Source organism: Mastigoproctus giganteus, chromosome 13 (genome assembly GCF_048544385.1).
Source record: "Mastigoproctus giganteus isolate SK-2022 chromosome 13, ASM4854438v1, whole genome shotgun sequence".
NCBI classification, from domain to species: Eukaryota; Metazoa; Arthropoda; class Arachnida; order Uropygi; family Thelyphonidae; genus Mastigoproctus; species Mastigoproctus giganteus.
The window spans coordinates 73,034,894-73,061,598 of record NC_143587.1 but is presented as its reverse complement, the minus strand read 5'-3'; the positions used below and the strand labels follow the sequence as shown (position 1 = coordinate 73,061,598).

The following is a 26,705-nucleotide window of genomic DNA, read 5'->3' as shown; positions in this document are numbered from 1 at the left end:
CGCTATATGATAATTTCCTGTCATATGCAAATGATTTAAAGATGGACGTGCCTTCTGGTGATGATCGCAATCCACAATTATTTGCAAAGGATGCTTTCAGACAACTTGAAGACTTTGCCTCGTACCTAAACGACATTGGACTTGCCCTGAACCCGAACAAGATCGCTCAAATGTCATTCACTATGGAAAAGTTGAAGATTGATATCAGTGTTGCCCTCAATGGGCATCCTGTTCAGAGAGTGCAACAATACAAAGACCTAGGTATGATATGGGATGATAAACTCACCTTTGCCCCTCACCTCGCAGAGGCAAGAAAGAAAACCCTTGGGGCTCTGTGGCGTGAAAACAGGAACTGACAAGAATACGAAGTTCTAATCTCGTAACACGCTATGTGGTGAAATGTGTTTCTTCCATCGCCCTATATGCCTCCCCTGTATAGACTTTCCCGCCAGTTGACAATCTCAGGAGGTTCCTGACTATGGAATACTGGATCCTGAGATGGAAAAAACGTTTAACACCTCCAGAAATACCCTTCAAGCAAACCTAGATTGGGTATCCTGGCAACTGATACTAATCAAAATGAACATATCTACCCTCTCAAAACTCATCAAAAAGATAGAAATCCCTAGCATAGCTGAAATAGTCTTTCACCACCCAACTTCCAGCAGATCGCGTCGACATAGCCAAACTACAATGCAGCCACCCAGGAACAGGATAAAATCTGTAGACCGGATGTTCCTTTCCAATACTATTGGTATATTCTTCACCCTGGACATTGGCGGCGACCGATTTTACAAAGAAAAGAACTACCAGACCGAGATTGTGCATCGCGTATACACCATCCTGCCAAACAGCTACCAGATCGACATTGATAAAAGAACGGTCCTAACCAATTAATCATGTGACTGTTTCCCTCTTTCTATGTTCATAATATACATTTATGTAATATTGCCATGTACTATGGCGCTGAACTGAGATTATCCCTTAAATGTCACTCTCCTTGTGTATTAGTCATGTGATTGTTTGACTATTCTATTTATTTATATTCACTCATGTAAAATTTATTTATTCTTAACGGTTCATTCAAATAATATTGTAAAATACTTGTCTATTGAACTGAGACAATCTCTTAAATGTTACTCTCCTTGTATATTAGCAGGAAACCCCCTGGCTTCGCATGCCGTTTCTGGGGTGAAGTGTGCACCCCAATTTGATTTAAACAAATTAAATAAATTTAAGTACTATTTACCTAAATATAATTTCTGGTATTTAATTCTTTAACATGCAACCCACTTAGTTTTCAAATTCTTTATACTTTTATTCTCGCTTTTTTGTCTTTCTATCCTATATTTCCAGTAATTCTGTCAATTTATGCAATGCCCGCTACACCTAACTTACCTTATATTTCACGCATCTTATAATATACATATCTTTACATTCTTCTGCAGTATGTTGTTGGAAAATGTAATTTCCATAACCTGCTTAATATACATATTTCTTCATCTCAGTTCAATACACTAAACCTCAATTTCTCTTTTACGTTTCTTCATAATAGCTATGTATATACGCGACAAATAGGCAGACCAGAGTCTGCCTATTTGTTGTACGAAAAATAAACTATTCCAGTCTCGACTGAAAATGACGAATTCGGCCACAGTGTATCTACCGACGGGATCCTAAGCATTTTTCGTCAAAATAGGAAAGCTTTTTTTTAAAAAAAAAGTGAGGAATTTGTTTGGGAAGGATATCTGGTGTTAGAGAGGATCGCGACGTAGTAACGAAATTCGAATCAGGTGTGTCCAAAAGAAAAAGTAAAGGTGAACTGAAGAAGTAAAATCAAGAGTTAATGGGATACTTCAAATTTTTCTGAAGAGGAATTAAGATATGATATTGGTGCGAAAAAGATTTTAATGAAAATAAAGAGCTGATGGAGATACTTTGAATCTTCCGAATGTGAAATTAAACGCAATCTCAAGAAAACTAAAGAATGTACATTCGTAAGCTTATTTTAGAGATACGCTAGTTCAGTCGTGACTGAGAAAAACCGAAACAAGATACCTGTGCAAACAGCGGGATCTCGTAGATGTGAACAAAGTGATTCTGAAAAATGTTCTACTAGTTTTGGTTCAGGTGCGTTAACTACCAATGAATGATTCACGGCGCTATGTACTATAATATGCAACTTACGTATATGCACTCATATGGTGATGAATACTGTAATTAAAGGATGACAAAACCAGCTATTTTTAGTAACTTCCAGTACAATATAATTTTAAAAATGGTGGGAAACAAAACTGGTATCATCAAAATCTAAGAACTGTTTAGTGTTTCGCATTTCGATTACTTTCAGTGCAACAGACGTCTATTTGTATTACAAAGATGCTGTGATTGGAAAATTTTGGGACTTATGGCTCAAACGGAAAAATGAAAATACCGAATCAGAATCCATGTCAAAATGACTTATAAAAACCATTTATGCATTCAAAAAAAAAAAAAAAAAAAAAAAAACCACATCGGCAAAATTTCTTGAAAATATTGATAAGTGTTATGCAATTTTGACATTACATAACTTTATTTTGCTTAAAATTTCATAAATGTGATTCTCTCTCCGATGCGGAAAGGGTGGGGGACATACTATTTCTTCTTGCCTATAAGGCCTTGCGGTTCAATACATTCATATTTAACCCGAAGCTTTGAAGACACTGGATAGGTTGAAGAACATTAACTCATTAGAACGTTAATGAAGAACATTAACCTGAGAGAATTTGGGAGGGCATTGGCTCTTTACGTAGGGCCTCAACCAACGTAAAGATTCACTTAACGAAAAGGTTGCCGACCGGGCTAGCCAGGTAGGTAAAGTGCCTGCCTGGCAACCCAAAGGTCGCGGGTTCGATTCCCGCCTTGGGCTTGGATCACAGTAAAATGCTGTGATCCAATATGCTGTGCATATTGCACCTCCCAAAGTAAAACTTTGGGAGGTGCAATATGGCCATAGAAGCTGATGCGCCAACAACTAACAAAAAAAAAAAAAAAAAAAAACCAAACAAAAAGGTTAGTGCAATTGCATCATGGTTTTTCGTAAGTGAATTGGTAAAATGGCATCGTTTTTATCATATCTCATATTGTGAATACCTTCACAACGAGTTCGTGAAGAACATTAACTAATTAGTCATTAAAATTAAAATTAGGTCAAATTACTGTTTTCTTTAATGTAAGGAAGAATTAACGTTTCTTACCTTTCTACCTACTCGATTATTGTGCAGGTTCATCAAAGATCTCCCATCTCCTTCTATTTCCCTTGCATCCAGGAATTTTCGACCTAACCGTATGCCGTACTGCACGTCGGCACTACATCCGCCCCATTTCCATTCCCCAGTAGAATGAATTCCATCTTTGGTTCTGTCGCAGCCACATTGGCTTATGTTCCCACGGCTACATGCTTGTGTAATAGCGTAGGTCACTCCTGAAGAACTCACGGCATAGGTGTATGCAGCTTCACGACTGCCTAGTAGAAAAAAAAAAAAAAAAAAGGAGAAATAACTCTCGCAGAATATACATACGTTTTACATTTAAAATATTTAGACAGTGTTTTAAATAAAATGTAAATTTATTCAGAAAGTACAACTTTGGCCCACTTTTGGCCTCAACAACAGTCCTGAACACTTATGGGAATATTTCATCCTTATTAACGTCATTGTATGTAACTGATATTTTTCTTCAATACTCCTCGGAGTCGATGCACAGTCAATATGGTGCGTGCTAACCTGTGATAGAGTTCCTGATCATCTGAAAGAAATGATCCACAGTATTTATATCAGAATCCTTTGCTTACCAGATCATATGCCACTACTAATGCTAATTCTTCAAGGTTGTTATCCACTAACCAGGTGTATGTCGATTTGGAGCTTTATTGTGCTGACAGACAGAGTCACTTTCCACAGTATTTGTAGGTACTACGAAACTGTCAAACATTTCATTGTTCCACAATGATATTTTAGACAATTTACGGAACATATAATATGATAAAAAAAAGACGTAAATACAACAAAAATGGTAAGAGAAAAAAAGGGGGGGGGAAGAGATTAATATCTATATGTAATATACTGTATACACTGAAAGGACAGAATTCATGGGATACCTGGTTCCTGGGCAATGCGACGCTGTCACCCCTCCCGCTAGTGGACAAACCCACCGCTTGACAGGTATATAGGTACTCTGCATCACTGCATTCACGTAGACAGTGTCATTGAAAAAGCGATGAAAACCGACTTTTAAAAAAAAAGCGATGAAAATGGATGCCCGACGCATGGGTCACTCTATCGCAGAGGTAGTACAGAAATTGCACTATCCACCCACCGGAGTCCCATTGCTAACACCATGACACAGGACTCTACGCCTGAACTGGGCGAAAGAACATCGGCACTGGACCTTGGATGATTGGAGACGGATCTCCTGGGCCTCTCGGCTAAACGGTCAGAAGAACAACACAACCCTACACCACACTGACCGAAACACACATTCTGGCCTTTACAGAGCCCCGTATGCTTCACAGAGAAACAAACTCAGGGTTAAGGTAGATCCCCTGTGCCGCTTGTCACCAAACACTATGTCAGTACGTCATTGTCATTTAAAATAATGATCTAGACAAGATATTTTAGGAAAGAGTGACTTAATTATCTGCTAATTTGCAAATAGCTCTTTACGCTACTGAAAGTGGGTGTTACTTTGTATTTTTCCTTATGATTTTCTTTTTGAATTATTGGGATAACTTTGTGCTCGAGTAGTAGGATTGCATCTTGCCAAGTATGACCCTAACGTAGCATTAATGTGCCGCATTAGTTTCGTGATATAATTTACGTTTCCAAGTCTATTTATACAATAGACTTAGAGACGTAACTAAAGGTATCAAAACCTATAGTACTTCGGCAGTTCACTGCGAACAAAACATGGTGCAATGGCACTGACCCGTTCACTATTGCATCTTTTTTTATATATACGCCCTACCAACTCGATACACTTTGTCCGGTGCTTTGCAAGTTTTTTTTTTATGCTGTCTAGGAAAAAGTCTTTCGACTGTGAGGTAAATCATCTCTATATGGTTGCTTTTAACTTCTTCATCAGAGCCATATCCGTTGTTTTCTATTTTTGTCCCATTGGCCGAGATATATTTTTTAAAATTATTTATCTCGCTAATACAAGTGGCATGCAATTTTGAATTTTTTTCCTTTTATATCTCCGTTTTTGGTACCGGGTTCAAAGATCGCAACAGATTGTGGGTTATGGTCTTCTGTGTGGGTTACTGCTCCAGGCGTCCTCGGTTCATGTATGCCGTCCGAATCAGGCGATCCAATAATTGTAATGTTATTTCGCATATTCTTTGCTTTTCTGAGTGTTTTCTTCATTGTAGTTTTGCGGTACGGATATCTGAAAGCGCCGGTAGTGCCGGTCCGGGAGTTATTCCTAGAAAGCTAGAGCTACATTTAGTTGGCTGAACACCGGAGGCGCGTGTTGGCCTGTCACTTAGACGTTTTAATTGTGCACATTCCTTTCGTGGGCAGGTAGAGGATTTAGATTTCTTCATTGTTAGGCCAAATGAAAATTTCCAGACAATTGTTTACAAGCCCTAAGGATACATGTAGCGTAGATCTATACTTGGACGGAGTAGAAATTTGAATTGGGGGAAAATTCTTAAGGGAATTGATTGGTTATCATGACAGCAGGGTCGATACTAGCACTTTTGACCTTGGAAGACTAATGTACCTGAATTATGGCAATCAGCAGTAACATTATCGGCCGTCTAATATAAATTTTAAAACTGAAAATTGCATTGTACCTGTTACTTGTGGAATGAAACGGAAAGGATTGACGTACAGCTTACACTTCCTGGATTCCGTAGATGCCAAATATGGATCAATTTGGTGAAGCTAATACAAGAACATAGTAACTAAACTGGGAGCAACAGAAACATGTGACCTGACGCTTCGCCTAACACATTCAACCTTATTCTCCAACATGACAGTGCAGCGAACCCTGTTGCGCATTGGGCTCCGGAGCAGACGCTTGGTGACAGCACTCATGCTGACGGCCGTTCACTGCAAACAACGCCGTCAGTTTTCACAGCAATACCGACACTGGACCCCGGCCGAGTGGCCTTCTCCAATGAGCCACGGTTTCTGCTACACCTAGTGGCGTGAAACTTCCGAGAACAGACACCTGGACAGGATTGTTGGCAAAAGGCAGGCTGGTGGGGGCGGCGTTATGGTCTGGCGAATGTTTTCATGGCATGGCTTGGGTCTGCTGATACCTCTGGAGGGCATCCTGAACCACAAATGGTTACCTATCGATCGTCACCGATCAGGTACACCGGTACATGTTGACCGTGTTCCCTGGAGGCGATGGTATCTATCAGCAAGAAAATGCGCCCTGCCATATCGCTAAATTGTCCGTGAGTGGTTTGAGGAGCACGCGAAGACTTCAAGCTACTCCCTTGGCCACCGAATTTCTCCGGATTTTAACCCAATTGAAAATCTATGGGACCACCTCGATCGATACATCAAACGGATGGATCCTCCACCAAGGAACCTACAGGAACTCCAGGGTGCACTGCAGTCTGCATGGCCACAGATACCCACAGCAACCTTCCGCGAGCTTACTGAGTCCCTCCCACGGCGGCTGGCTGTGGTGCATGCGGCGAAAGTGGCATATTGTGGATACTAGGTAGGTGATCATAATAATGTGACTGTACCCTGTATATTAGTATTAGTAGTGGTACTAGTTAGTACTAGTACACTGATGTGCAAAACTTAAGGACCAGCATTATTTCTAAAGGTTACAACCACAAAGGTATTCTTTACTGATGAGAGTAGATTCAGTCTCAGCAGCGATTCTGGACGTCAATTAATCTGGCGAGAGGTTGGCACACGTATCACCCCGCAAACATCATTGAAAGGGATCGATATGGCGGTCGGGGTGTTCTCGTCTGGGGAGGCGTTATCTTGGATGGACGTACACAACTCCAGATAATGGAAGGAGATACTGTAACCGGTGCACGCTGCTGTACTGAGGTAATCCTTCCCCATGTGCGTCTGTTCCAAGGTGCCATTGGCCTCGAGTTCGTGTTTATGGATGATAACGCCACACCCCATCGCACTGCAGCTGTTGATATGCTTTTGAAAAGTGAGGACATTGTTCGTAAGCATTGGCCTGCCCGTTTCCGTCGATCTAAATCCCATCGAACACATATGAGACGCTCTGGGGAGACGCCTAGCGGCACGTCCGCACCCACCAGAAAATGTTCACCAGCTGAAGATGGCGCTAACAGAGGAATGGACGATGTTACCGCAAGAACTTATCAACAACATTGTTCTAAGTATGGACAGGCGGTGCAAAGCCTGCATCGACATTAGGGGTGGCCATATCTCCTACTGAGGACCACCTATTCCCTTTGTTCCATCTTTGTCAGTGATGAATCTGTATCATGGCAGCCAGTACTATGTTGCCATTTTTGAATAAAGTAAAGCCCTCTGTACCGGTTTGTTTCCGTTGTTGTGTCGGTGTTATTTCCTTCATCATTTCTGTACCTCACGAGGTTGCTTTGGTATGCTTTTCCCATATCCAGCCCACTCCTATGAGAAGCTACAGGTGAAAACCTGACTGGTCCTTAAATTTTGCACACCAGTGTCGTACCGTGCATGGATAAGGAAGGGGGAGATATGCCGGATTTTTTAATGGTATTAATATTAGTGTATGAAATTAATAATTGATAATTCTGTTATAATCAGTTTACGTTAAATTAATTTACGCATCACGAAAAATCACAAGCATTATAGATGTTTTGCATATCTATTCTAGGTGAATGAATATTTAACTAGGATAGCAAAATGCTCACTAAACAGCATATCACAAATCGGAATTAAGTCTATCCTAAAACCACCTAGTAGTCTGCATGGATTGTTTAAAAATCGTTATCAACATATGAACAATTAGGTAGGATTATTTGACTGAGCAACTCCTTTTGTGAACAAATAGCACACGTCGAGGGCAATACAAAAGGCCGGGTCACTAAAGTTTCACGGAAACACTCGCCAACCTCAATAATGAACAATTATTGTTTCCTTTTCCGGCCATTATTTTCACATCGGAGCATTAAGTGTACGATACTTCCTACAGACTGTTCATTCAATTCCCATGTTTTCCCAACGCATCCTTTTAATAAAACCGGATAAAACATAAAAGTGGGTTGTCGATTTAAGCTTCTCGGCATGTTTATTTTTTACATAAAACTTTTCCAATCCTCATGTGGTGATTTGTTACGAATTACAACTACCGTATTTGTCCTTAAAGAAGTACCTTAAAAAATCGCCCTGCGTCTTCAAAGCCGAAAGTGGCAATACAGCACATGTGCAAAACCGAGAGTTAACGTATAGTTAACTACTATACGTTAGTACACTTTTCAGTAATTAATCAGGCTGTTGTTGGAGTAACAAGTGAATTACAGTTATACATTTAATTCCTAATCAATGGCAGGCGCATCAAGAAGACAAAATTCTACTATTGGATTTAAGCTAAAAGTAGCACAATATGCCAAAGAACACGGGAAACAGAGCAGCAGAACGAAATTTCGGACCAGCGCCTACTGAGAAGATGATTAGTCAATGGAGGAAACAGGTAGTTTTACTGCAAGAAACTGATAAAACAAAGCAAACCTTCCTAAAATTCTATCTAAATGGCCAAATTTGGAACAAAACTTGTGTAGTTGATAGAAGGGAACAATGATACGATGCCTATGGAAAGGATGAAACGTCCAGCAATAGCACAAGTGTGTGAATGGGCGCTGAAGTCATGGCATGATGTTAAGATTGAAATTGTGGTCAAGTCCTGTAAAATGTATAAGTAATACAATGGATGGCACTGAAGATCATTTATTGTATTGAGAGTGACAGTGATTCTAGTGAAGAGGATGGCGATTATGATGTTGAGGATAATGATGATCAAGTCAGTAATGAATTTGAAGTTGAATAATACTAAAATAATAAGAGTAATAATCCTATACTTTTCTTTATTGGCTTTTGGATTTTATTTATTTTTTTGTTTTTATTTATATTTATATTTCTTAAATTTACCGTTACAAAATTGGGATGCGTCTTCCACGCCGCAGCGTCTTATAAGCCGACAACTACGGTATTTCATTTAGCTGTCACAGACTACTGGAAAATTTCGTCAACGCAAAATTTTAGATGAAACAGAATCCCTCAGAAACCATGCTTGAAAGAACAATGGAATAGAATACAGGAATATGAAAGATTGCTTAACTATAAGGAATGTAAAATTCGAAAATCATGAATACTTTCAAGAAAAAGGAAAGGAAAGGAAAGAAAAGAAAAGTGGAATTTAACCATTTGGATGGATTCAAATGATCAAACCCGGACAGCACGAGCAATCTTTCTAGTCAAACTTTAAGGAGTAAATGCAAATGGGCCTGTGGTACTGGATTCCATGACTTAAAGAAGAAAATAATACAGTATATATCCAGTAATTAGAATTTTAATTACAAAGAATGAAGCTTTCAGGGCAAATGGACCCCTTATAATCTGTATAACAGATTATAAGGGGTCCATTATAGATAAAATTTCAAAAGATATGAGTCTGCGTGCTCTGATGCGTACATGGCCGCGAGATTGACACTCATTTACTAGATTGGTGTTCATTGTTGGTACACGGACTTGTGTGGGGTTGCTGCCAGCGTTTATCAAGCTTCAAGACTGTTGATTCCAAAATAGGGTGTAGCCTCGTGCCCTTGCAACGATTCAAGGTTTTTCAATTGCATGATATGTTCAACGATTCCAGCCAAAGGCGGTGGCGGAAGTATCGGGATTGGTCGATTACTTCGTAAACACGTTTAGGGTTAAGGTCATGGTGGGTCGACAAGAAATGTTCCGCGATTGCGGAGTGATCAATGTCACAAAGGCGAATTGGTCTGTCATGCTTTGCAAGGCGGTGTTGAAGGCGTCTCGAGCTCTCCCCTATATAGCAACTGACCTTGAAAATTGCTGCTAACATTAGAGCACCGTTGGAGATAAAAGCAAATCATGCCATCAAAGTACTACAGGACTGGATCCTCTTACACTGCCTAAAAATCTCACCGACTAACATCTTCAATCTTACTGAAAGGCACCTGCGACCTGCGCAGGCCGCCCCAAATAAAGGTGAACAACACCACAATTAAACTTCAAAGCCAGCTTAAGTACCTGGGGGTGATATTAGATTGTAATCTTTCCTTCAAGCAGCATCTCACACATCTAAGGACAAAGATAAGGAAGTATTTTGCACTGTTAGCCAGTGTGGTCCGTCGATAACAGCGCAACCCACAAAGCTGAAAAGAACAGGTTGAAGAAATACCTAAAACAAACCTGGCAATACCGCTGGACGAACACAACAAAAAAAAAGTTCATCCCGGACGTAGACAGAGTATGCCTCATCCTCCCAACTTGGCTGCAACCCGGACTTTACACGACCTACCTCCTTACGGGTCATGGGGCTTTCAATGCACAGCTCACAGCATTGGGAATAGTGGAGGGCCCGCGCTGTACTTGCGGGGAACAAGAAAGCTGGGTGCACATTATGTTTGAGTGTGCCCAATACGAAGACCTTAGATGCAGACCAATGACTAGAGTTCACTATCTACCGGTCTACGAGGACTTCAGGAGGATCCTAATAACAAAACTACGCTTCAACTACCAAAATCAAGAACACCTCACCCTACAGAATGAAGAAACTTACCGAGCTCTGACTCAATTTGCAATGGACTTATTTACCAGGCAGAAAGCACTACCACCACCTTAGTATCCGAATCAATAGGTCATAACAACCATGACTGCCAATTGTTGCTATTCATCATTGAGCCATGAATGCTAATGCCTTGGACCAACTTGCACAAGACTTGACCAGCAGTGCAATCAAAGACAGGGTCCACACATACTTTGACAAATTCCTCATCATTGATTCCTGGACAAACTTTTCTCGACCAGACGTGACACATCTCATCAAGAAGAGGCCTAGCATCGATCCCTGGACTTGACCATTAATCTTGGACTCCCGGTTTTGACCACCCCCACTGTTCGTTCTGATGGACTACTGGACCAGCCTTCAGTCTGGATGCGACAAAGACTCACCAAATGGAGTCCTAATGACGGCACCTGAACTAGACCTTACTGAACATGACCCATCCACCATAGCAGCACTCACACTGCTGGATTTCCAGCAAGTTGTCGGCTGCAACTGACTGGCCGTGCTAGCTGTACCTACCCTGAACTTGCGGGGTATATCTCTCTCTCATTTTTTTTTTTTTTTTTTTTTTCCCGGCTTTCTTCTGTTTCCTGCCATCCGTTCTTTACTCCCCCCCCCCTATTTTTCTCTTACAGAATGATTTTTTTTTTTTTTTTTATTTATTATTATTATTTTTTATTTTTATTTATTTTTTTTTTGTGTGGAGGTGGTTTTCGTCCACCCGTCACCCCACTCTTCTCTCTGGTGAGGCGTTGGGCATGCCACACTGTCATCAGGGGCCATCTTCTCTATTGGCCCCTTTCTTCTGTTTCCTACCCTCCAGTCTTTTTGCCTTCCTCCCTTACTTTTCTCTTGCACAACGTTTTTTTTTTTTTTTTTTTTTAGTTTATATATATATATATATTTGTGTGTGGGTGTGTGTGTATATATATTTTTATATACACACACACTCATGCCCCCACAGGTCTAAATCTAAAAACATCAAAATTACTGCCCGACCTATTTGGCCCTAGAACAAGTTATCAGCGAACAACCCTACGCTCTGTTAAAATTACAACCGTTGCTCAAGAAACAGCGATCATCTCATTCTTAAATCTGGTCCTAGCCACTGAAATCCCAGGAAAGTAGGTGGCAGGACCCGCCAGAGTACTCTAGCTACAGTGGTACACCCGGTCAGCCTCCCCGTGGCATGGTGTGGTAACGTCGGGTCCCACTAGGGGCTCGGCGGCTAATAGACCGGAGGAACAAAGGGCACAACACAATACACAGCACATGACCCCCACACACTTCAAATCTCTGGCCCCGATACAATGTACACCCGCGGAGATGGGAGAAATCCCAGAAGCCGTTAGACACTAACATACCTTATACCTTATACCTTATCTACCGGTGACTAATCATTAACTTAACCTGGATCTGACCACTAGCTTAAACTGGAGTCATTATCTGGACTTGACCACTCACACGGACGGGACAACATGTCCCAGGAATGGCATACAAAGACCTGACAAAGACATTGTGCAGTTTGCTGCCGAAACATCATTAGGCGATCTGAACCAGGTACCCTCACTTGGTTCACTTTCTTTCCCTTCCCTTGGCAGGAAATGGTTACTCTGTAGCCCCCCTGCCATCCCCTATCTTCACCTGGTGAGGCATGGGCCTGCCCCGCCGACGTTTGGGGTTATCTTCACTATTGACCCCATATTTTGTCTTTCACCCCCCAGTCTTCCTTCCCTCTCTAGCTATCTTGCGACTAGCGTTTGACCCTTGCCAAAACTACACAAGCCCCACACTAAAATAAAAAAAAAAAAAAAAAGAACTCTAACCCGTATAACTTATATCTCGGCCTGACCCAATTTCTAGCGTTTCTCCCCCCCCTCCCCCATTTTTTTTTTTTTTTTTTAAGGTCCTAGCCACTGAAATCTCAGGAAATTAGGTGGCAGGACCTGCCAGAGTAAATAGTAAATTTCTAAAATACTGGTGTACCTGGTCTGCCTCCACGAGGTATAGTGTGGGCAACGGTGGGTCTCATTTCAGACCCAACGGCTAAAAAACCAGATGAACAACGGTACAAAACATTACACGCCACAATATCCACACACTTTTAAACCTCTGGCCTCTACAGTGTTCTGTATAACACCACAATGTATATTACGCGGAGATGGGGGAAATCCCTGGTGCTGTTAGACCCTAAACACACTGTACACTATCTACCGGTGACACCCCTCTCTGCCACTGTGGACAGCCAGAGACGTGGGAGCACCTCATGCACCACTACCAACTATACGAAGACCTCCGCTGCCTCTTAATAACCAGAATACGTTTCTCGCCAATAAACCAAGAACATTATCTCCTGGAGAGCGAGGAAAATTATAAAGCCTTAAAGCAGTTTGCGCAGGATCTTTTTACTAGAAGAAGAACATACCCACAACCTTAGCAGGAATTTTCCCACAAACTAACCACTCGTCATCCATAATAAAGATCCTTAGATGTGTCAAACAAACAAAAACCTAACAGCTACAATCTGAAGAACAACTAATCCTTAACTTAACCTGGATCTGACAACTGGCTTAAACTAGAGTCATTATCTGGACTTGACCACTCACACGAACGGCACAACATGTCCCAGGAATGGCATACGAAGACCTCACAAAGACATTATGCAGTTTGCTACCGAAACATCATTAGGCGATCTGAACCGGGTACCCTCACTCGGTTCACTTTCTTTCCCTTCCCTTGGCAGGGGGATGGTTACTCTGTACCCTCCCCTCTTGCCATCCTCTATCTTCACCTGGTGAGGCATGGGCCTGCCCCACCGACTTTTGGGGTTATCTTCACTATTGACCCCATATTTCTGTCTTTCACCCTCCAGTCGTCAGTCTCCCTTCCCTCTCTAGCTATCTTGCGACTAGCGTTTGACCCTTGTCAAAACTACACAAGCCCCACACTATAAAAAAAAAAAAAAAAAAATGAACTCTAACCCGCATAACTTATATAAATACAAATAAATTTTCTGTTTATACTCCGGGACGACCAGACGGTCAGAGGAGTTTACAAGATACACAGAATACAAGAAACAGCACAGTATTCAGCAGTCACGGGCGTGAACCCCGGTCACTCAAGGCATGTGTACTTATGTACCTGCGCGCCTGACCACTAGGCTACGGCTCTTTCGGCCTGACCCAATTTATAGCGTTTCTCCCCCCCCCCCATTTTTTTTTTTCCAGGTGCTAGCCACTGAAATCTCAGGAAATTAGGTGGCAGGACCTGCCAGAGTAAATAGTAAATCTCTAAAATACTGGTGTACCTGGTCTGCCTCCACGTGGTATAGTGTGGGAAACGGTGGGTCTCATTTGAGACCCAACGGCTAAAAGACCAGATGAACAACGGTACAAAACATTACACACCACAATATCCATATACTTTTAAACCTCTGGCCTCTACAGTGTTCTGTATCACACCACAATGTATATTACGCGGAGATGGGGGAAACCCCTGGTGCCGTTAGACCCTAAACACACTATACTATCTACCGAGGGATCTTGAGTCGATTCTACAAGATAGACAAGAGAAATACTTATTAGCCTTAACTGATTTTGCCCAGGGGTTATTTACCAGGCATCAAAAACTAACTGCCATATACAGAAGACCTTAAAGGAATGAGACAAACCAAACCTGCAAATAGCAGTGAGACAGGAGCCGGCTATACAGACCTTGGACTGACTACAAAATGCACTGGAAAGAACAAGTGACAATATATTGCCTGACCACAAGAGGCATAATTAACGCCAATGTAAGCGAAAAACACCTTTAAATAGTCATGACACCAGAACAAAGAGACACTGCCCCAAGACCTTGCAGCATTGACCCACTACATAACGACAGAAGGTAGCGTAAAGACTAGTAAACATCACGGAAGGGATAATTCCCCATAGTGATAGTCAGTAGACTTGACTATGACCTCAAGATAATGACCAGATAATAGGACCCAGACCACATGCAGTCTGGAAGGATGACATTCCAGATTTAATCCCCTATTAGTGTCCTACCTGGAAGGGACTCAATGGACATCTGTTCAGGGCCTGCAAACTGACGGAGACCATATACGGTGGCGCTTTCCCGCTGGGATAACCCATTGGCGACCCAAATCCGCACTCTCTTGAGCAGATCAAGCATTTCTTCCCAAACTCCTGGGGAGGGGAAGAGAGCCTTGCCTCTCCCCCCAATCCTTCCTAAATTTCTTACTCTGATAGGGCACGGCATGCCTCACAGCCTGCAGAGGCCATCTACAGCCCCTTACTTCCAATTTCTTCCCCCCCAGTCTTCAGCCTCTCCCCCAAACTTTTGTATTCCACAGAATACAAAAGTTTAGTCCTACACATCAAAAATTAAAAGGGAACATCAAAATTCTTGCCCGAACCTATTTGGCTTTTAAAACTAACTTTTTACCGTGCAGCCCTTCGTCGCATACTATTAATACTAACTTGTTAATTATCACTAATTCCAACCGCGATCTTTTTTTTTTTTTTTGGTCCTAGCCACTGAAATCTCAGGAAAGTAAGTGGCAGAACCCGCCAGAGTACAAATATTGGTAACACCCGGCCGGCCTCCCCGTGGCTGGTATTGGCAACGTCAGGTCTCACAAGGGGCCCCGGCAGCTAACCGGCCGGACGAACAATGGGTACAACATACCACATAGTACATATCCCACACACTTTTAAATCCCTCGCTTGTCCGATACATAGAACATACGCGGCGATGGGAGAAATCCCAGGAGCCGTCAGACCCCCAACGTACCTAATACAGCAATTTCCACAATCTTTGCAAGTTACGCGGTATACCACTCCGTGATCTCGAAAATCCTTCGAGAATACCGCATAAAATGCGTACAATTACCTGGTAGGAGCTACGTTCTCTGGTTTCCAACGTAAAAACTCCAGTCGTCCCTCTTTTGCGTAGCGGAGTGGTATACCGTGTTGTTGTTGTTGTATTTGAGGTTTTTGGCACAAGGGCCTCTTGGGCCATATTGCGCCAAAGGTATACCGTGTAACTTGCAAAGATTGTGGCAGTTACTATATAGGGGAGAGCTCGATAGATCAATTCCCCAATCGCGGAACATTTCTAGTCGACCCACCATAACCGCAATTACGAATAATAATCGCGGTCATGATGAGTAATAATAATAATAATAATAATAATAATAATAACCCTAAACGTGATTACGAACTGATCGACCAATCCCGACACTTCCACTACCGCCTTTGGCTGGAATAGTTGAACATATCATGCAATTGAAAAACCTTGAATCGCTGCAAGGGCACGCGGCTACACCTTATCTTGGAATCAACAATTGAAGCTTGATAAACGCTGGCAGCAAACCCACACAAGTCCGTGTACCAACAATGAACACCAATCTTGTAGAGTAGTGTCAATCTCGCGGCCATATACGCATCAGAGCACGCAGAGCTCTTATATCTATTGAAATTTTATCTATAACGTCCATATTCTATTATAATATGTATACGTTTGCTGAGGAAGGGGTCCATTTGCCCTGAAAGCTTCATTCTTTGGAATTAAAATTCTAATTACTGGATATATACTGTATTATTTTCTTCTTTACTTTAAGGAGTATTCCTTCATTATTTAACGAGTATACAAAACTTGTGAATGCATATGTTAACTAGCGAAATCAGGCTCGTTTCTAGTTTATTTTTAACTAAAGCCATTCGTCGATGTACTCGTATCATTCACTAGTGAAAGTAAGCCAGTGAGACTCGAGGTACAAGTATATGAGAATTGATAATATCGTACATCTGATCTAAAGAATATATTTTGGCAAGGACGTTACGTCAAATGCTTAGAAATATGTGACTTGTGTTCTGTTATTTCGTGGCAACAGTTAATACTTTACTCATTAAAAAAAAAAAAAAAAAAAAGAAATAATACGTATTTATTATTTGCTGCAAAGTGGAGCAGTTGTGAGCTCCATACTTTTTTCTCACTTTAGTTAGACTTCCATATGCGTTTTTTTTTTTTTTTTTTTTTTTGAAATTCTAAGCCACGGCAGACATGCCACTATAGGCATATAGGGAAATATATGGGCACGTGACCACCAATTAAGAGATTATATTATTAAAAAAGTATTTTGTTATGTGGTCTATCACGATATCTGATCGTGAAAACTGTAAGGATAATTCTGTTATCAGAATTATACAGCAATGAAGGTCTCATTAAAACTTTCAAGTACAGTGTTGTAAATATTTTTTTTTCTAGGGCACGCGATTTTTTATTTTTTTTTTTTCCAGCTTATTTTTGCCACTCAGAGCTTAAAATGTATCCGTCATCGCTGTTCTAACCATTCCATCGTCTGGCTGATTACAAAAGAATTAGAGGTCCATTCGTACATATTGCAGGCTGGTGAGCTGCGGTGACCTTTCCAACAGGGGAAGCAGTAACAACCCAATAGTTACAAAAACGGTGACGCTGATCTAGATCCTAAATTTTCCTTTTAATTAAAAAAAATATATTTTTTTTTCTTTTGAATTCCGCTTGTAATATACTAATGTACAAACATTTACTAATGGATTGCACTGCTTATTAAATAATTAAATGCAATTTTTATGCAAAATTCGGAAATGCAACATTTAATAAAATTTTATTAATTCTCAAAAAACGTAAATTAATTTTTATACCTTTAATATTTATTTAAATCGATTTAACATTTATACTATATTTATTTTTTAATTATTAATTCTGCTGTAAATATAAAATATATAAAATATATATTTCATAAATATAAATATTAAACTTTCATTACTTATATTTTAAAGTTTATAAAATCATTTAACTCTCCAAGCGGGTGTCGCAAAAAGTGCAGCAGCAGGTGTTGCCTCAGGGACGCCAATCAGTTTTCTGGATAAAACTCCAGAAATATTTGAACTTTAAAATCATTTTTTTAATTCTGATTTTGGATAATAAAAAAAATGTCATATGAGGGTTGTTCTTGAACAAGCCTAATTCCCTATATAACCCTAATTCTCATAATATGCTTTTGCCAAAAAAGGTTAGGTTGGCAAAGGCAGATTATGAAAAATCGCTGGCAAAGAGAGCAAAAAGTGGGGATAACGAATTCTTCACATATATAAATGCAAAGAAGAGGAAGACAAATCAGATCGGACTCTTATGTAATGGACGTGGGATAGTACTACAAGTTGCAGATGAACTCAACCGTTATTTTGCATCGATATTTACAGAAGAAAATCCCTTTGTATGAATGAGAAATTAGGGTGAATACGAAAAAAAAAAATGTAATTAATGATATTGAAATTTCACATCATTATTTAATTAAAAAACTTTTGAGCATACAGGCAAGTAAGGCTCCTTGGGATGATGGCATATACAGTAGCGGACAAAAAAACTGCATCACTTGTGAATTTTGCAAATAATGTGTTTTGCGCTGCATTGTGGGTTGCAGATATGTTCGGAATGCATTTGTTAGATGGGATATAGACTCCACCTGATATACCTAATTGCCATAAATATCTTTCCAAAGGGTAAAATGCCTAATTAATGGAAATATGAGAAATCATGCAAATGGCAATCATGACAACCAAACATACATTTTATTGCATTTACGTGTACAAACTGAAATGACAAGTTTCATAATACTATTATGTACTGCTGATTTACATTACATAATAGTATTATGTACTGTAAATCAGCAAAATAAGTCCTCAATATTTTGTTGTTCCTCCTCGAGCTGCAATTACAGCTTTGCAACGATCTAGAGTTAATCAACTTCTGGATATACGGTTGCACAATTTCGTGGTACCACACCCTTTCAATGCTCTCCTGTAGCTGAATCTTACTTGTTGGCTTCTTCCGAGCAATTTTAGACGACATTATGAACCAGCAATTTTCAATACGGTTCAAATAAGGACTGCTGCCGAACCAGTCCAACACTGTAATGCCAGCATTTCTGACGTATTGACTGCACTTTAAGGGAAAAAAACGAGGGAAAATATTGGTGGAAGTATGTTTTAAGCCTTGTGAAACAAGAAAGTAAACTCATTATTAAATCTAAATACCATAAAACTTACCAATTTTGATGTGTGGCAGGGTGCTGAGTCCTGTTGAAAAATGCAGTTTTGGACGTCTGTGTGGTGATCCCTAATAACGGGTTTCACGCACTCCTTAAAGATAGCAGTGTAGGTTTCTGTATTCACCGTTCCGTTAATAAACTTAATTCGCCCCATCCCTTTGCTTGTTATGCATTCCCAGACCATCTGACCGGCGGGAAATTTTACAGTCGGTGTTATGCAGTCAGTATGGCATGCCTCCGATTTTCGTCTTCTGACATCGCTTCCCATCTGAGCCTTGCAGGTTGAATTTCGATTCGTCAGAAAAGATGACGGTGTCCCATTGCTCTTTTATCCATGAAATATGCGTTTTAGCCCAAGCAAGTCACTTCTTCATCATTTGTTGGGTCAACAAAGGCTTCTTCTTGGGCCGATAGGCATGCAGACCACATTCCGAAAGCTACCTTTGGATAGTTCGTGCACTTGTTTCAACACCAGAGGCCATCTCAAAGTCCAGTTTTAGATCAGGAGCACTAGCATAACGATTACGAAGGCATAGCCATTTGAAATATCGATCTTGGGAAGGCGTAGTCACTCTCTTACGGCCTGATCCAGGTCTTCTCTTCACATCACCGGTTTCACACTTTAATTTCAGTACCCGGGATACTGTTGACTGGTGGCAGCCTATTTTATCAGCGATAGCACGCTAGAAAACCCTTCCTGGGACAGAGCAACAGCTACACTTTTTTTTTCTTGGTGTCAACTGAACATATGGAGCCATACTTACATCTCCTCAAAACAGGATACTAATGAGCGTGTATACCTATCCAATGCCGTATTTATAGAAACGGCTGATGCAATTACTGGTATGGTTGTTTATTGGCGCATTAGCTGCTATGGCTATAATGCGCCTTTGCAATTACTGTGTGATGCAATAACTTTACTTTGCGACAAACAAAATGACTGTAAGCAAACAATATCGTATACGTTTCATTACAAATGTTACTTTTTTTAAGGTGATGTAGTTTGTTTGTCCGCCACTGTACCCTATAATTTTAAGGGAGGCGGCAAGTGAGTGCATTGAACCATTGAGGCTAATTTATGAGAGCATCACTGGACTCGGGAGTGATTCTGCTGGATTGTAAAAGTGCCAATGTATCTCCAATACATAAGGGCGGTTCTAAGAGTGAAGTGGGAAATTACAGGCCAGTTAGCCTAACTTCAATAGTAGGGAAAATCATGGAGACAATGATCAAGGGTTGAATTCAGGATCATTTAGATAGAAATGGAATTCTGAAGGATACTCAGCATGGCTTTGTAAATGGAAAATGATGTTTTACTATTTTGACAGGGTCACTCAAGGTCTGAATTTAGGGAATAATTTTGACACTGTTTATTTGGATTTCAGCAAAGTATTTGACTCAGTCCCACATGAGCGGTTACTTTATAAGCTAGAACAGGTTGGAATCACACGGGAAATCCTTACATGGCTAGTTGGGTGGTTCAGGGCAGGAGGCAGAGGATTGTGATAAATGGTTATTCCCCAGATTGGGTTGATGTAAGAAGTGGGGTTCCCCAAGGATCAATATTACGACCACTGTTGTTTTTGATTTTCATAAATGACATAGATGAAGGGATAGAGGGCGTGATGTCTAAATTTGCAGAAGATGTAAAGATTCGTAGAGTAGTTAATGATCACCGCCAAGCAGAGCTTCTTCAGAGTGACTTAGATAGACTTCACTGATGGTCAAAAAAAATGGCAGCTGTGCTTTAATCCAGAAAATTGTAAGGTATTACACTTGAGGAACAGTAACCCTAAAATAACTTATACTCTTGGTGGAGTTGAACTAAAACCAGTAGTGGAGGAAAGGGACTTTGGTGTTATGGTACAGTCAGACCTGAAGTTCTCCGAGCATTGTAGACAGGAAGGCCCATGGCGTCCTATCGTTGATTTATGGAACAAAAATTCTAGTAGAGATAAGGATATGTCATAATCCCATTATATAAGACTACCGTTAGACCACACCTAAAGAAAGACATGGTGCTTCTTGAAAGGGTCCGAAGAGAGGTAACTCGCATGTTGAGATCGGAAAAAGGGCGTCCATATGAGGAAAGACTTCGAATGTGTGGATTGCAGAGTTTGGAAACTAGGCATTTTAGAGGAGACTCGATTGAGGTGTTTAAGACTGAGAGGCATAAGTAAAATGAATGAGGGCGAAATTTTTACAGTTATAAATTATTCTAGAATTAGGAGCCATAATTTAAAGTTACGGGGGGAGATGTTTAGACTGAATTGCAGGAAGTTTTATTTTAGCCAGCGAGTTATAAATTACTGGAATCAGTTACCTACATGGGTAGTAGAGGCTGACAGTTTGGGGGAAATTCAAAGGTCAGCTGGATAATTATCTACGGGATGAGGGAAACGCATAGGTTGTCTATTTTTGTTTCTCTTATTAATTATTTATTATTATTTTAATTCTCTTTTTATTGTTATTATTTTTGTTTTTATTATTATTTATTTTATTTTATTTTATTAATTTATTTATTATTTATTTTATTTAATTAATTAATTTATTATTTATTTTATTTATTTATTTTATTTTATTTTTTTTTGGCTTATGCCTCCTATGGCATAAGCCATAGGCTTCCTTACACCATGTGATCATTGCTAGTACTAAATACTAGAGACAACTTCATCCATCCATGTATATTATGTCTATAAAATGCAGGTGTTCTCTTGTCGATTTTGCTGGACGAAACACCCGAGTTTCCGGTAGGGAAAAAAAAAAAAAAAAAACTAGCTATTCTCGCCTCAGGCCGACTAACTTAGCCACAGAGTGAGCGAAAAAAAAAAAAAGTCTTAAAAGTGCCTCACGTAATTGATGGGATTCAAGAACCTGGGCCTCTTCCACCCGCTGTGGGAAAGACTGATTATAAACAGTGTTTACCTATGAGGATTCTATATTGGATAAAAACATTTCAATTCGAATTCTTCCAAATGTTGTTACAAGCTCAATTAGAGAAGACATGTAGATATTGTGATCATTCACAGCGCTGAGACGCTTTATGAAGATTATTTAATCTTCAAAATAATATGATTATTTAATCTTCATAAAACATCTCAACGAAGATTATTTAATGTTACGTATCTTCTTATCCACCCAATTTACTCAGAGCATTGAGCCTGTCTGTAGAAAATAAATTACAGGGGCAGCAGAACAATTTTCTTTCCTCCAAATATTTGACGAGCCACATCTACTATTGGAGCATTATAGCCTAGGTTGCTGTTGCACCGGTAAACCCAAAACCAAACACCACATCTGCTTTAGCTCTCGCGGATAGTACAGTTGATATAATCGCGTCCTCCGCACACTGAGTGGAAAAGACCCATGTTCGAATCCCGTCAATAACGTGAGGAATTTTTAACTAAACAAGGCTGAGATAGTCGGTCTCAGAAGAGGGTTACATGGTTTTTATCCCGGAAATTTGTGTCTTTTTCGTCCAGTAAATAGACAAATCGATCACAAAACAAGACGCAATTGACAGACATAATATATACGACGAAATATAGTCTAAGTTGCTGATGTGCCTATTAAATAGGTTTTCGAATCACCAAGCCTTGTGTTTCCTGGTGAGATGAGATCTCAGCTAATATATATATATTTTTTAATTTTGTTTCTATCTATATATTATATAATTTTGATATCGTGTTTTCCAAAAAATTCGCACCATTAGAAATGCTGGCAACAATGGAAACAGATTGTTTTAGCAACCCCATATTGGAAGTGTATTCCCATATTGGAAATACACGAATTTCAAACTTTATATTAAGAAAATTTAAGTGATTTTTCTAAATGGCAGTTGCTCTTAAAATTTCTGCTGGACTAATACTAATGGAACAGTAAGGCATTCATTTTTGTTTTATACCGGATTAAGCAAATCGCCAACTGCCAAAGAAAAAGCAGAATTGCCTCTAAAAAGTAGTGTTCTTTCATAATGTAGAATAGTCTCTACGAGATTCCCTCTGAATTACGAATAAAGGATACTTCCTAAAAGATATATTTGCTGTTGTGATTTGAAAGTAGTCAGAATACCCGGCGTTGCACCAACGAGGAAATTTAATATTCAGTACAGAGTCGGATGTTGATTATCCGAACTGGTTAACTGAGAATTAACCAGTTCGGGCAACGAGTTTTTGTGGATATCAGTCAATTTAGAAGCAGAGTTTCAAACTGAATCATCAATTTTTATGTCCAAAATTGTCGATTACATTATTCGATATTATCGTTAACACTTCTTCAATTTTCAATAATATCAGTTTTGACATTGATGGATAACGCAACAGCAAAGGTCGTCGAGACACAAATGCAGTTCACTCGGTCACAAGTTTATATAGCAGACTACAGTTATAGAGAGACCTTGCTTAATTAACGAATCTCGGTAAAAAAAGAAAATAAAAAGAAAGTGACCGTAATCAAAAAGCTGAAAATTAAATACAAAGCTATACAAAGTAAAAACAAGAAAATTCTATTTATTTTCAAAAACGCTCCATATTAACGGTTCATTCACACTTACTTATTAACCCAAACTTCCCTTTATTAATTGGTTAAAAAACCTAAATCCGCAACTCCCCTCCCGCAGTTATCTCGTTTAACATCATTGCATTTTAAAAATAGTTTTTGAAAATATAAATTTAACGGTACTTGTTTAATACGTTGAATTAACAAGTAAAAATATATTTAAAATTAAATTAATTAAAAATACTTTAACTCCACGTTTTAAAAGAACCAAAAATTGTTTTATCAACTCTGTAATGTTGAGAAACCCTACATTGAGAACATTCATTATACTAAAGTAATTGCTAATTTACAGATTCGTCTTTTTTTTTTTTTCTTCTTTTTTTTTTTTTTTTTTTTTTTTTTTTTTTTTGACTTCATAACATCCAAAGTGGATTGAGAAACATCGTCTGTAAATAAGCAATTAGCTTAATATTTTTAATGTTCTGGATGTAAGCTTCTCAATATTACAAAACAAACTGTCGCTTTTAAAACGTGGAGTTAGTGCTTTTATTATAGTAATTTATAAAAATTGTAAGTGTTCTTGTTTACGATATTTGAATGCACTATTGTAAGCTGAGTTCTCATGAGAGCAAAACCATGTATAATAAGTTCATATAAAAAAATTCTGAACGTCAACAAATACTCCTAAATTATAAATAAATTTTCACTAACAACAGAACCTGTCCCTCCTTGTCTATATAATCGCTTAAGTCACTTGGCCCGATTGGAAAAGTGTGAAGCAAAGTTCTATCTTCTTTGAAGAGCTTCAGTTAGCTTGAGAGTGTCGTTTCTCTTTCTCGCAAATAGGCAAACCAATCTTGAACACAAAGTAGTTATAGACCTATGGGGAAAACATCGAGAAACCACCCCATTAATCTGTAAATTTCTCGGGAGTTAAGGATCTGCCTTTGCACAGAAGGTCCAGAAGAGCCAGATGCTGCATGCACATTCCACGTACTATACACTCACTGAAGAGTATTACAAAAATAGTTATGCAATTAGCCTTAAAAGAGAATAAATACACTTAATATGTCGTTTTTTCTCACCTGATATTGCTAAACGAAAGCAAGTTCAACCTTCTCATCAGCTATAAGAATAACTTACCTGATTCGTAAATATTTTAGCTGATATAAAATAAACTGATATCCAAAATTTACAAATTTAAATTTTTGCGGAGGTAGCACAGCCATTTAACAGATCAATAACTTTAAAAACTTTTGTTCTTTTTCATTCAATTTGCTTGTTTTATAAAAGTGGATACTCCCTCTTACAGAAATATTAAGCTTATACAAGTATGTGCAATAACTCATGTTGGTGTGACTGACGCAATCTGCTAGTTCCCTGATCGGTTCGGATAATCGACGTCTTGGTTGAGCCACATTCGAATAAATGACGTTCCGCTGTAAATCTAGATGCTCAGAGGAATTCTATTTAATGAACACTTTAATTAATTTCCACATTATTTTGGAGTAAAAAAAACTTCTTGGTAAAGTTTTGTGACGCATATTAAAAATATATGGCAGAACGCCTATACACGTATTTCTTTTTTTCTAAAAATGCTGATTATTTAAAGTGCTACGATGGAACAGTTGGTGTTCATAGTATCATGAGAAATTAATATCATGCACGAAAAGTCTTTTCCAATGAAAACTCTAGTGTGTCTGGGTAGGTATGTATAAAGAAGAACGTGAAATACCGCGAATTTTAGTTCGTTAATATATAATATCGGTGTAAATACACCATAGTTAACCCATATATTTGAGCTACGATTGTAGCGTAGAAGGCATCGTTTTTAATGTATCTCATAATGTGGTTGCCTTCACAACAAGATAGCTACTATTGAATTACTTCAAATAAATAACGCTTCTCTGGTAGAGAAGGCTACTGTTATTTATTTTCAGCGGTACCACCACCCAGACGATCGTTTCGAAGCTTTTTGGCTTCGTCATCAGTGAGCGGGTAGGTACCCAGGTAATACAACAAGCCATCTCAGTTGCGAAGTTATATCCACATTATGAGAGATGCCAGAAGGGTGTGGTGGTAATGTATTTGGAAAATTAAATGCACTAGGCATAATCCTTATGGGTTTTGATAATTAACTATATAATATCGGTGTAAATACACCATAGTTAACCCATATATTTGAGCTACGATTGTAGCGTAGAAGGCATCGTTTTTAATGTATCTCATAATGTGGTTGCCTTCACAACAAGATAGCTACTATTGAATTACTTCAAATAAATAACGCTTCTCTAGTAGAGAAGGCTACTGTTATTTATTTTCAGCGGTACCACCACCCAGACGATCGTTTCGAAGCTTTTTGGCTTCGTCATCAGTGAGCGGGTAATACAACAAGCCATCTCAGTTGCGAAGTTATATCCACATTATGAGAGATGCCAGAAGGGTGTGGTGGTAATGTATTTGGAAAATTAAATGCACTAGGCATAATCCTTATGGGTTTTGATAATTAACTATATAATATCGGTGTAAATACACCATAGTTAACCCATATATTTGAGCTACGATTGTAGCGTAGAAGGCATCGTTTTTAATGTATCTCATAATGTGGTTGCCTTCACAACAAGATAGCTACTATTGAATTACTTCAAATAAATAACGCTTCTCTAGTAGAGAAGGCTACTGTTATTTATTTTCAGCGGTACCACCACCCAGACGATCGTTTCGAAGCTTTTTGGCTTCGTCATCAGTGAGCGGGTAGGTACCCAGGTAATACAACAAGCCATCTCAGTTGCGAAGTTATATCCACATTATGAGAGATGCCAGAAGGGTGTGGTGGTAATGTATTTGGAAAATTTGGAAAACATAAAAAACGATGCCTTCTACGCTACAATCGTAGCTCAAATATATGGGTTAACTATGGTGTATTTACACCGATATTATATAGTTAATTATCAAAACCCATAAGGATTATGCCTAGTGCATTTAATTTTCCAAATACATTACCACCACACCCTTCTGGCATCTCTCATAATGTGGATATAACTTCGCAACTGAGATGGCTTGTTGTATTACCTGGGTACCTACCCGCTCACTGATGACGAAGCCAAAAAGCTTCGAAACGATCGTCTGGGTGGTGGTACCGCTGAAAATAAATAACAGTAGCCTTCTCTACTAGAGAAGCGTTATTTATTTGAAGTAATTCAATAGTAGCTATCTTGTTGTGAAGGCAACCACATTATGAGATACATTAAAAACGATGCCTTCTACGCTACAATCGTAGCTCAAATATATGGGTTAACTATGGTGTATTTACACCGATATT

At 39.2% G+C, this 26,705-nt stretch overlaps 1 protein-coding gene across 1 annotated transcript in view; it reads right to left on the bottom strand.

Annotated features, from left to right (window-relative positions):
- LOC150076163 (protein Wnt-7b-like) overlaps positions 1 to 26,705 on the bottom strand; it is a 212,871-nt gene that overhangs the window by 20,258 nt on the left and 165,908 nt on the right. Inside the window, exon 3 of the mRNA XM_090387536.1 lies at positions 3,237 to 3,505. Coding sequence (XP_090243662.1) covers positions 3,237 to 3,505 — 269 coding nt within the window. The remainder of the gene's footprint in view (positions 1 to 3,236; positions 3,506 to 26,705) is intronic.